General features: G+C 36.7%; 1 protein-coding gene across 4 annotated transcripts in view; it reads left to right on the forward strand.

Annotated features, from left to right (window-relative positions):
- Window positions 1–12,533, forward strand: part of arhgap42b (Rho GTPase activating protein 42b) — a 99,096-nt gene that overhangs the window by 69,034 nt on the left and 17,529 nt on the right. For all 4 annotated transcript variants that reach the window (XM_026231044.1, XM_026231045.1, XM_026231046.1 and 1 more), the window contains exons 5-10: window positions 3,840–3,941; window positions 4,559–4,669; window positions 6,960–7,064; window positions 11,051–11,180; window positions 12,007–12,107; window positions 12,202–12,311. In XM_026231044.1, coding sequence (XP_026086829.1) covers window positions 3,840–3,941; window positions 4,559–4,669; window positions 6,960–7,064; window positions 11,051–11,180; window positions 12,007–12,107; window positions 12,202–12,311 — 659 coding nt within the window. The remainder of the gene's footprint in view (window positions 1–3,839; window positions 3,942–4,558; window positions 4,670–6,959; window positions 7,065–11,050; window positions 11,181–12,006; window positions 12,108–12,201; window positions 12,312–12,533) is intronic.

Below are 12,533 nucleotides of genomic sequence, written 5' to 3' on the forward strand. Positions count from 1 at the left end.
ATGATTAAGTATTTGATTCCTTTAATACTTTGGATATTACACATTTATTTTACTCTATTTAAATCAGCTTTGCAGACTTCCACTTTTTCATCTAAATTCTAAATACAGATACTGCAGGGACCAACTTATAAGCAAGCCCTGAAGTAATTTGTAGACTTTTTAGTATTACTGTCTTTTTATAGCTGAAATTCTTATCAAATTTTCCATTATTGTCAGACTAAACAAACACGTATGAATTCTGTGGATTTGTGTGGGCCTGGTAATGATAAAGCCTCTGGCTTATTTCTTTGGTTTGTTGTTTTTTTTACTTCTAGTTTGAGTGGTTATAGAGAATTATCCCATTGATTTACAATGGGATCCCATTGATCCCAGTTTAATTCTCATAGTTTTCTTTATCTCTGATTCTCCCTCTCTTAGCATTTGTGTGTTGGAGAGAGAGAATATGTGTTTCCTTCAGTCAGGTTTTTGCAGTATTCATCTAAAAAAAAAAAAATGTCATCAAGCCCAAAGATCCAGTATATTGTATTCCTCTGTCATGCTCACATATAAAGCAAACAAACCCGATGGGGAATTTATTTGCTGTCAAGACACCATCTTATGTGTTTATTCATTTATTTGTCTGTTTTATTGTTTAGGAGTACGAGTCAGATATAGACACGACAGATTCCTCTGGAAAGATTTTCTCTTGGACACAGTAGAGGTCTTAAGACTCAATCTTACTATTACTTATTGATTGTTGTCAGGAATTTGGAAACGTGGTGGATGCAGGACTGTTATTATTTTGTCACTCAGGTTGTGTGGTGGTGAGATTGTTCAAGCGCATTGTTTAGCTAAGTCATATCAGTAGCCGTTATATGGAGTCGAGGGTTATTGGAGGGGCCATGGGAATGAAAATACACACTCAAGCTCGAGTTTCACTGGAAATTTCCATTCACTGCATGACTGTGTATAACTACAACTATAGCTATCTTCAGAATAGCATGTTAACATGCTGTTTTCACAGTATGCACTAAGTATTCTGTGCTCAGTATACACATTTTTCTGTACATATTTGCACTTTTTTTATATAAATAGTATTGAGGTTTTTCGAAAATGTTTAGGATCACATATATGGCGCTCATGCATTAACCTCAAGGCCCTGCATTAACCCTGGCCCTCAAACAAACCAGCTTGCTTCTTTTGACAGTGGTCCAAACAAACCCTCTGTCATTTCCCATGCTCCCACTCAGAACAGCACTTAAGTTGCTACAAATAAACCGAGCACTTTAAAATTTACATATGACCTTTGAATATAGTGATAACTGTAGAATCTAGAATCGCTGCATGAAAGGCCTTGGGCAAGACAACTCAGGTGTGAAAACACTGAATGGAGTCAGGGACTTTTGAAGGGTTCAGTGTTGTGGATTCTCTTGTGTGAAAATCTCCTCTCGTGAAGTTGTGACAGGGAATGGAAGAAGCAGATGGATATCTGAATGTTACATTCACGTCTGTTACTCTTCAATCTCTCTTTTCATCTAAAGCTTGCTGATAAAAAGTGCAGCAAGTTTTTTTTTTTTTAAATAAACTGTTTTGTGCAATGGTGTCTCCACACCAATAGGTGTCAATATAAAGTCTAAGACCACAGTCATGTGGTAAGTGAAGCCAAACAAATTACTCTGAGCACTCAAGGGCTTTGTCCGAAAGCTTAGGCAGCTAACTTGTTGCCTTTTGCTCTATCGGGCAATGGCTTTATAGGCAGCATTTGTACACAAAGGGTACCTCACTTAATGATTTCAGACAGATTTCTGAGGCAGCATAATGGTTTAATGATCTACAACAAAATAGAGAGAGCTGAATATTTAATTATTACATTTATGCTGCCTTCAAAAATCTGATGAGGGTTAGGGCTGGGCGATATGGCCTAAAAATAAAATCTCCGATTAAATTTTTTTTTAATTCGATTTCCGATTTTTTTCCGATTTTCCCCGCTACTTAAGGAAAGCAATAAGTACAAACAGCAGACAACTTAAAGCAAATTTAGCTTTTATTTTAATCAAAAGTAGGGGTGCTCTGATCACGATCGGCTGATCGTTATGCGCATCTCGTCAGAAAAGACAGTTATCTAATCAGCGGTACATTCCCTCAGGAGCGTGATTTCACATCGAGCAGCTGTTACTACACAGAGCCGTTTGTTAACTGAGAAGATGCGCAAATAAACGTTGAAAATGAAGTGGATTTGCGCATCTTCTCAGTTAACAATGGCTTCTTGTGGTAACAGCTGCTCTATGTGAAATCACGCACCTGAGAGAATTTACCGCTGATTAGAAAACCGGCTTTACTGACGAGATGTGCATTAACGCTTGGCCGATCGTGATCGGAGCAGCCCTAATCAAAAGCAAGACAAATGTAACCCCCATTTTCATATTCGGCTGGTGCTGCTGCTTTTGACTGCCATGGGCTTTAGGCAGCGTGGGGTCTCTTGCTCCACGTCTGTCGCAGCAAACCCATACCAGTTCCAAACAACAGATGATTTTATTCCTTTCTTGGGAACAAACTTCCAACTCTCATAGGTAGCCATGTTGTAGCTTGCTGTTTCGTGTGTGCTATGATGTTGTTGTTGTTGCTTGCCATACTGCCATGTGAAACTAACGCTATGGAAGCTCCGGGGAGCCAAAAATGCGCCATTACACAAAAATTTGATTTACTTATTTTTTAAATCGCCTGTAACAAAAAATTCAAAATTAATTAATTCAATCGATTTTTCGCCTAGGCCTAATGAGGGTATCTCAGTAGACAAGATGGTCACATAATCATTGGATTTGGACGTGCATATGCTACTTGTGGAAGCAGCATTTTTCAGCTTTTGGACACAGCCAAGTGCATGCATGGTCCAGTTGGTAAATGGTGTAACCGCACCATTGTGCTGCCAAAACAGCATTTTTGCACTGATGGGCTTTCAAAAGTGACTGTATTGTGACAAAACAGCGTATACCATCTTGACTTTTAACACCCATGACTTTGAACCTACTTTGTAAGTTTGTGTTGCTCTATCTTGATTCTCTTGGCTGAAATTTTAGATTTGTATTTATTGATTTTGTACGTTTCCTCTGGTATGCTTGAGAGAACAGTTCTTGCAGTGTGCATTTCCATAGAAGCTTGTCTATCAAAGGGTACATACCATACTACCAGTGTCACTGAGTCAGCATTTAGACTCAAATCTGACTTTTCTGTCTGCATGCATCTGTCAGGGAATGTAATCTTAATAATAGTTGACCCATAAACTCTCGAAGTTGGATTTAAATGGCAGTGAAGGCAATTGTGCATATTTTCAAAAGAGTGCTGTGATTTGCTCTTCTGTGACTGTTGAGAACAGAAAGAGATCAGTATCTTGTAACTATGTGTGATTAAGTATATAATCATCTTAACGCTTGGTTTAGTGACAATATATTTATTTACATGGAATATTTTAATTATGGGCTAAACTGTTTCTATAACAGTAACTGCATACTGTCTCTCATTTGGAGAAAGGAATGGGTTTGTGTGCTAAAGTATTAGAGTGCCATCTTATGGCCTGATAGGCAGAGCACAGACACATTTTGTTGTCAAATGTTAGTGTAACGTGTTCGTAGTTAATGTGTTTCCCTACACCTGTGGTAGCTCTTTTAGGACACCTGTGTGACTGACTTAATACACTAAAAACCACTAAAAAGTCAGTTTGGAGAAAAACGTTGAATTATTTTTGAGTCATTGCTCTGTATTTTTTATTAGTTACAGCTCTGGTAATTTTACAGTTTACATATCAGACTTTAAGCTGCTTTAATAATGCTAATATAATGCCAGTAACAATGTGTTTTTCATAGGAGGGGAAGAAGAAATTTGACAAGGAGGCGGAAAAGTACTATTCCTCACTGGAAAAGCATCTCAACCTGTCGTCCAGAAAAAAAGAATCAGCTCTCCAAGAGGTGAATCATTCCACAAATTAGGCTAGATTTGCATGTACTGAAGGAAATACCAGTGCTTACATGGCATCAAAAGCATTATAGTAAGCTTAAGTTAGTGCTGCATTTGAAGTGTCTGACCATCATGACATCTTGCTTTCTGAACCAGTAACTACAAAGACCAATCAAAATGTAGTCTGCAAACCAATGCAAGATAGACAACTGTTCACATTTATTTATTTATTAAAACAGAATCAACAGCATGTGTAAAACTGAAACTGTGTAAATCGCTCATGATCACATTTTTAGATGAGGTAGGACTAGGCATCTTAACCTTTATAGTTTTTATAGTCCTTGGTGTTTTCTTTTTTCTTTGCTTTTTTTTTTCCATTTTTGGATGTATAATCCTCTAGAAAACATCAGTGTTTAAAAGCTTTAGTTCTTTTATTTTTCATGCTGTTCAAAGATGTTCCTGTGCATTTTTGTAGCTTGTCATCACTCACATTCTCACAAAGCTGAGCCAGAAATTCTCGCATGTAACCATTAACCAAAGCCCAAACACGTCCAAATGAGTGTACAAGCCTGGCAGCCATCACTTTCTGTCCGTCTCTCCGGTAACAGCGCTCTTTGTTTGTTTGCAGGCTGATGCCCAGATTGATAAGGAAAGGCAGCTCTTTTATGATGCCTCTCTAGAATACGTCTTCAAAATCCAGGTGGTTCAAGAGAAGAAGAAATTTGAATTTGTTGAGCCGGTAAGATCTGTGTGATACATAAAATCACCTCTTATGTTAAATTTGAAGTCCACAAATACATACAAAGCCACTCTTATGCACATAAGCACAAGAAAAAACATGTATTCAAATGTGTCTATTATAAAAGAAATCAGAAGCCCTTCATGCAGTGTAATACAACGAAAATCAATCCATCTGGTCAATAATGGTTTTGTAGTGAACAGAAAGTAGCTGGACAGTTTATGACCACTGACGTGGTCGTGCCAACTTACATCTTACTCATTTCCTGTTTCACAATAACCCCTGATCTATTAAAGGTACAGTTCACTCAAAAATTCACTGTCGTATTGTTCCAAACCCTTGATGACTTTCTTTATCTGTGGAAGACAAGGTATTTTGAAGAATGTTGCTAATCAAAGTTTTTGGTTGCCATTGACTTTCATCGAATGGGAAAAAAGAAATTGAGACATTTCTAAAAATATCTCCCACAGAAAAAAAAAAAAAGTTGGGACAACATAATGATAGAGTCAATGATGACTTTGCATTTTTAGGAGAACCTAACATGCACTGGCATGTAAAAAAAAAAATCAATTTAAATTCAATCCAATAGGAAAGAAAAATCTCAAATGAGATCTTTTTCTAAGCAGCAATGAGATATATTGAGATTTCTGATGATACCTTCTGCTTCTCAGATTTTTCTCCAGAAAAGACCTCATTAACCTCAAGTATGTCTCCTCTGGAATTTTAGAAGAGTCTGGGACTGTGCTCATATTTGACCAGATAACTGCAACCAAAAGTCACACATTTTAATATGAGCTTAAACTTGTTCACTCAAATTGGTCCATTATCAATGATCTGAGCTGTTATCCATGATGTCAAGTTCTTCTAATGAATCTTTGAAGGAACATTTGAGGCAGACTTGATCCTTCCTTTTAACTTGAAACAATGACTGAAATATTTTTGCTATTAAACGCAGGAGAAGAACAGATCTTTGTTCTTTTTTTCAGCCCTTTTAATGTTTTACCTTTTAAATCTCCACCCAGCGGACAGCTCGCGTGAAATACACAACAGCTGGACCTCACATATTACAGCAGTGGGCAGAATTTGCATGACTCATTTCTGCATTAAGCATATTTATATGCATATATGTCTGTGATAAAATGAGGCAGAGAATGTGCTGTGTAGATTTAGAGGTGCATCCATTGTTTATCACCTGAAATGGGAAAAAGATGCTGTTAATCTCCCAGAAGCACCGCATTCTGGTCTGATCTTGAGTTTCAGGTTGTGACTTTTGCTAAAGTCACTATCAGAAAGTCAAATTTTTGAATAAGCGTTAAGTATGAGAGAGCTGGGATAACTGTAATGATTAATAAATGGGGCTTTAGTCATAACGTTATGCATTCATCGTGCACTGAAAAAAAAATGGTTTTGAAACAATTTTCACTCAGAAATTGCTATTAAATTTCACAAGCTATTACAATAAAAATGCGAGTAACACATTGATTTAAGCATGAAATTTTGAAATAGATGGACTGAAATTTTATTTTCTTGTAAAACATGCTCCAAAAACCAATAACTGGAAAATTATTAATTTCAGTGTACGTCAGTTCTATGCAGGAACCTTTTTTTCTCAATAGTTAATTTGGTAAATTAAGTAAATGCCTTCTCAGTAATTTTATTTTCAAAAATCATAGCATGCGTCACTTCTCCAAATCTGACTTGTACTGACACCTAGTGGTGTGGATGCAGAAACATGCAAAAGGAATAGTTTCCTGTTACCGATGCTACTGTAGAAATGGACTATTCACCGGAAGGCAATATTTATTTTTATTTGTCAGTGAAAAAAATCCAGCAACAGAATTTACAGAAGATTTACAGAAATACAGCAAAATAGTATTTGGCTGGTCATGTGATCTCAACATGGCTGTCCCCATGAGGGGACCCACTCCATGTAAAATGAAGGGTTTTTATTAAGACTACAGTTTTCTTATTAAGTCAATGCACATAATTTTTAACATTTTACAAAAGTACTATTTATGTATTTAATTAATTAATTCTGTCTTTTGTTCAGGATAAATACACTTTGTATTGTGTAGCAGTATTTAGAGAACTTTACAATGAATTTTGTGTGAAGTCTTGTCAGTCTTTTGACTGAACAGTTATGTAAAACCTTCAGAATTTACAAACTTACACAAAACATTGTGAAATCTCTGTGTTGCACTGAGAAAGAGGTAGAGATGTTATGTAACAGGCATATGATGGAAACTTGTTATTTACATCTTGTTGCACTTATATTTTGCTCGGGTTGCAGCTCTTGGCCTTCCTACAGGGTCTGTTCACATTCTACCATGAGGGTTACGAGCTGGCCCACGATTTTGAGCCCTACAAACAACAGCTACAGTTTAACCTACAGAATGTAAGTACAGTACATCTCTTGTGAGTCATGCAGCTTCTCTTTCACTTTTTCACTTACTGTTGACCAAAAATGGTTTTACTTTAGAAAATATATTTAAAGCCACATGTTGTTATGCCTGGCACATATAAAATGTTTTGCGTCCATTTTGCCCTCTCTTTTTTATGATGTGACATGCTCCGTGTGTCTTTGATCAATATTGGCCTGTAATAAAACCACTTCCTGCTGCTCGTCAGCATCTCGGTGTCTGAGCGCCGTGACCTTTGACCCTTTCATTGCATCACTGTCACTATAAACTCAAAGCAGATGTGGTGTCACAAAATGTCAGCCTGTTCTAAAGCACAAAAGACCAGTGCAGCAGCACTGCGGCATGTATAGGCTGAAACAACAATGCTGTGAAGACGTGAGGCATTAGCCTTAACAGTAATTCACTACCGCAGGACAAGCACCTTTAATATTGTACGAGTGGCATTGATAATTCACAGTGATGTATTTGGCTGTGATGTCAGTATCTCTAGAGGAGAAAAGGAGATGAAGCCATTTCTTTACAGCAAACTGTGAAAGATAATTTGAATGCACTTAGTGTGTACATACAGTATATGAATATATATATATGAGGCATTCATGGCTAGGTGTGCATTTGTTAAGTAATGGATAAAGCATGTCCAACTGGTTGTTATTGAAAAATATACCCAGACAGGGTTAATCAGGTCTTTTATCACCCGGAGGGTTTTATTTTGTGATAACAACCAGCTGGTTTTACATTATCCAGCTTATTATGAGGCTGCTTACCACATAAGTAAATAATTGGACACAAAATATTGAATTGAGTCAAAATATTCCATTAGCACTACACATTACTGCAGTACTATTACTGAAATCTTCCGATTTAATTTTCACCACAAATGCTAAATGGCACACAAAATGGCACCAGTCGAATTTGAACGTAACAAGAGATAATGAGTCTGCGGTGTGTTAAGAGATAAAAGAAGTGCCAGCTTCAGATATCAGAATGAGCTGTCTGTTATACAGCGTTGGTATTGACGACAGTCATTATCAGGAAACATTAGACCTTGGAATGCTGCAATTGACAATCAGAATCAAGTATTTCAGAGAATCGTTTAATAAACCCCTAGCTGCGGATCATCTTGCCTGCATGGAAACTCCATTGATGTTTGCAGTGCACAATTTGAAATATCAACAATATCACCTCTTTGCAGAGAAATTTTGCTTTTATTCAATAAAAGTCAGAGGGCAGTGTTGATGACTAGTCTCTATGCTCCTGAATGTTTTCTGTGTGATTGTCTCTTGTCGTCTGATTTTCAAATCCATTTTTGTTTAAAATCACAGTTGATTCACCTCGTAGCTGTTGATGATTGTTTGTTGAGAGAGAATTCACTTTTAGACCAACACAAGCAATAGCAAGCTGTCAAAAACGGGTATATGTGTTGTTGGCATGACCCAAGGAATATTTTGAGACCAGTTTTAAAATAACAATAGCCTAATAAAATCAAAAGTTATTAGCATTTTTGTAAAATACAATAAATGGTTTATTACTCTTTACCAGTGTTTGGAATAACGGCGTTTAAAAGAACTGCGTTAGGTAACAACGTTATTTTTTCAGTAACGCGGTAATCTAACTAATTACTTTTCCCGTCGTTACAACGCCGTTAACGTTACTGAACGTTAAATGCGGTGTGTTACTATGCATTGATTTAATAAACTATGCAATCCAAACGGACCCCTGGCTCACACAGCAAGTGAGCAGGTGGGTTAATTGTGATTGCGGTTGTGATTGGCTAAGGCAGAGTCATGTGTTTCATGGTAGCCAATCAGAACCAGTGTTTTAACACATATGCCGGCACACGCGGCTGCGCCAGCGGCGCCAAACACACACACGCAACAGCTACACAGAGATTCGCAGCAGAGATGGCGAGTCAGGAGCAATCCTATGAAAAGTTGACATTTTCAAGGTGGAGATATAAGCACTACTTCAAATTCATTGTGGTCAAAGGGAAGAATGTGCATGTAATGTGTGACACGCATCTACAAAGCTAGTGGCCAAAAACACTTTTCTTACAAAGATAATACTTGAAGTGCAGGATAAAACTCTGTCTGTTGACGTGCAATAAATATTGAAAATTATGTACCTGTCTGTTTTACTCATTTCAACTGACTTGTGAAAACTGAGAAATTCTCTGACATGTAGCAATTTTTTAATAATTTTTATTTTTTATTTTTACAGTAACGCAAATAGTTACTTTCCCTGGTAACGAGTTACTTTTATTATAGAGTAATTCAGTTACTAACTCAGTTACTTTTTGGAACAAGTAGTGAGTAACTATGACTAATTACTTTTTTAAAGTAACGTTCCCAACACTGCTCTTTACAAATTTGGTGAAAATCGGACCAAAGATCTAGGAGGAGTTTGAAAAAGTAGGTTGTCAACATGAATCTAAATTGTGGAAAGGAAGTTCAGCCAATATTGGTATAATTAGTATCTGTGTTCACGTCATGATCCAAGGGATATATCAATAGTTTCAATAATAGTTAATCAAATTAGTTTCGTAATGATATCCTAATGCGTTCATAAAATACAGCATTTTAGAACATAATTCAAAATGGCCGATGCCCAAAATGGCTGACATGGGCATGATGCACCAAATCTAAAGAGACCAGTTTTGTGATTTTTGGCCAAAGCATTCAGAAGTTATGAGCAAAAATATGCAGTTTTCATATCTGCTGACCACTAGGGGGCACAGCGCCAAAACACTTCAGGTAGTCTCAGGTCATGCCGTTGTGGAGATATAGCCTCACGTCCACTTTTGCAGGCTTTTCGTAGAATTCGTTCTCGTGCTATTCAAAAAGGGTATGACTAATCAGCTTGAATTCCATAAATTTTTGCCAGTGAGGTCTGAAGATGATATGGTTTCATTTTCATGGCAATTGGTTCAATGGCCTAGGACGAGTTCGAAAAAGTAATTTTTACAATCAATTGAAAAGTGAAAAAACTCATTTTACGATTTTTAATTTTGGTTTTGTGTATTAAAATTTTGTGGCTTATGGTTCAAAAGTTATTAGCATAACATTTTTGAAAGTTTAGACAAGTGGTGGCGCTAGAGAGTTTGAGTTAAAGACTCCAAATTTGCCATGGTAACTTTTCCCTCTGTCCTCTATCAGTGTGCCAAATCTCACAACTTTCCCGCAAGCGATTCCATAGGCTTCCATAGACTTGTAGCGGAAGAAAAAATAATCATGCTAACGGATACAATAGGCGCCTAAGCATGTTAAAAAAAAATCTTTAAAAAAATCTTAAGTAAAGTTGAGAAAAAGTTGTCACGACTTAACAAACTTTAATTTGAAGCAATAAAAAAGTATTCGAAGTCAAATGGGCAAAAATTTCATTTTTTTTTTTTTTCTGAAACAGATCATTGTGATTCTGGCAATGTTTTTATTATGCTGGCTTTGTACTTAAAGGGCCAGTTCAAAAATGAAATATCTGTGATTGGCACAAAAATTTGAATACTATTTTGCATTCGAAAATAGTGTACCATCTACACTAAACCCTACCTTAAACCTAACCGATAGTGTTAGCATGCACGTAGTGTAAAAATGCATTTACTGAAGCAACCATGTCTTTTTAGCTTGCTTCTACAAATCTTTGAGCTCTTTCATCATGACTTGTGTTTCATGAGACTGTACCTGGTGAGTTACTGAGCAAGTTTGAAAAAGCCATGCATATGGAGCTGATTGTATGCAAACATCTAAATGTATTAGTTTATAAATCATTCGCTATATCTTTTACAACAAAGCTTCTCTTTCCTTTGCATTTCTGTATACTGTAGATGTCTATTACTCTATACTTATTTCAGTCCCATGTCTGGATTTAATCTTTCACATTAAATCTTATTCTAAAATGGCAGTTGCGGTGCTGTCACACGATTCCCATGATCTGTTGTTATACATGTGTTTTTGTTTGTTGGATGAAGACAAGAAACAACTTTCTGAGCACCAAGCAAGAAGTAGAAAATCTGATGAACAGAGTCCGATCTGCAGATCAAGACCAGAAGCCCCCAGGCCAGTGGACAATGGAAGGCTACCTCTATATCCAGGAGAAACGTGAGTGTTAAATGGACTGACTACAATCTTTTAGGCTCTAAGAATGAGCAAACAGAAGGACAGACAGTCTGAGGCCTTCCATACCAAACACTTTTTTAAAAATATGATAAGTCTAGAATTTGGTTTACATGCATCTTCATTTTTATCTTCCCTAAGTGACCTCACTCTGGTCTTATCCTGTCTTTTTTCCTTTTCCTTCCTGCTGCAGAGGAAATGCCAGAATTAAATTGCTGTCCTCATGTAAACAGTTAGATTGCATTTGATTAATATTATAAAATCTCAGATAAGACAGTGAAAGACTTGGTCTAGAAAAGGATTGTATTGCCCTCTTGTGGATGGATGCATAACACACAGTTATTACAAAACAAATATTGTATAATATAATTTATAATTTTTTTATTGTCTGTAGATTGTAAAATGAAAACGCATTAAATGACCACAGTAAAGAAATAAAAAGTAGAGATAAATATCAAATTCACACCTTTTTAATCATTTGAATTAAACATTCTATATTATTCTATAAATGTAATAAAAATGTACATTAAAGCTAATAGAAGAAAACTGAGTTTGCTGTAGTCATGATTTGCTTGGGTATCTATAATGAAATGTGTTATTGTAAATCTATTTCCTTATTTTTGTAATAACTGTAATATTCACAAAAGGTGTATATATGTGTGTGTGTGTGTGTGTGTGTGTGTGTGTGTGTGTGTGTGTGTGTGTGTGTGTGTGCGTGTGTGTTGTCATTCATTCATATTTTAGAGTTTGAGCGCTTACACATGATTATGTTTTTCCAAGCAAGTATGCACATCTCATGTGTGTGTTGCAGGGCCGTTGGGATGCACATGGACACGCCATTATTGTACATACGAAAAAGGCTGCAACACATTCAGCATGTGCAACACAGAGGCAAAACCCCCAGCTAAACAGGTACAAAGATGTTCATGTTTTAGTGTCCGTAGGAGCTGCAACAGGAGTTGCGGTTTGCCTCAGGTCCTAACTTTCTGTCCCTCTCTTTTCACAGAACGGAGTCATGTCAAATCCCACAGAGAAGTTCAGACTGAAGTCCTGTATCAGGAGGAAGACTGACTCGATTGATAAGCGCTTCTGTTTTGACATTGAGGTGGTTGAAAGGTGGGTGTCTGCACTGACAACACAGCACAGGCGTTTCACTCCCTGAGAAATATTTCACCCAAAAATGGACATTTTGGACATTTTTATTCACCCTCATGTTGTTGTGAACCTGTGTGACTGTCTGATTCTTTCTAATATCACCTTTTGTGTTTTACGAGTCATACAGGTTTGTAACTAATAGAGGGAGAGTAAATGAAAACCAAATTTTCATTTTTGGATGAA

The sequence above is a fragment of the Carassius auratus genome, chromosome 43, assembly GCF_003368295.1.
Source record: "Carassius auratus strain Wakin chromosome 43, ASM336829v1, whole genome shotgun sequence".
Taxonomy (NCBI): domain Eukaryota; kingdom Metazoa; phylum Chordata; class Actinopteri; order Cypriniformes; family Cyprinidae; genus Carassius; species Carassius auratus.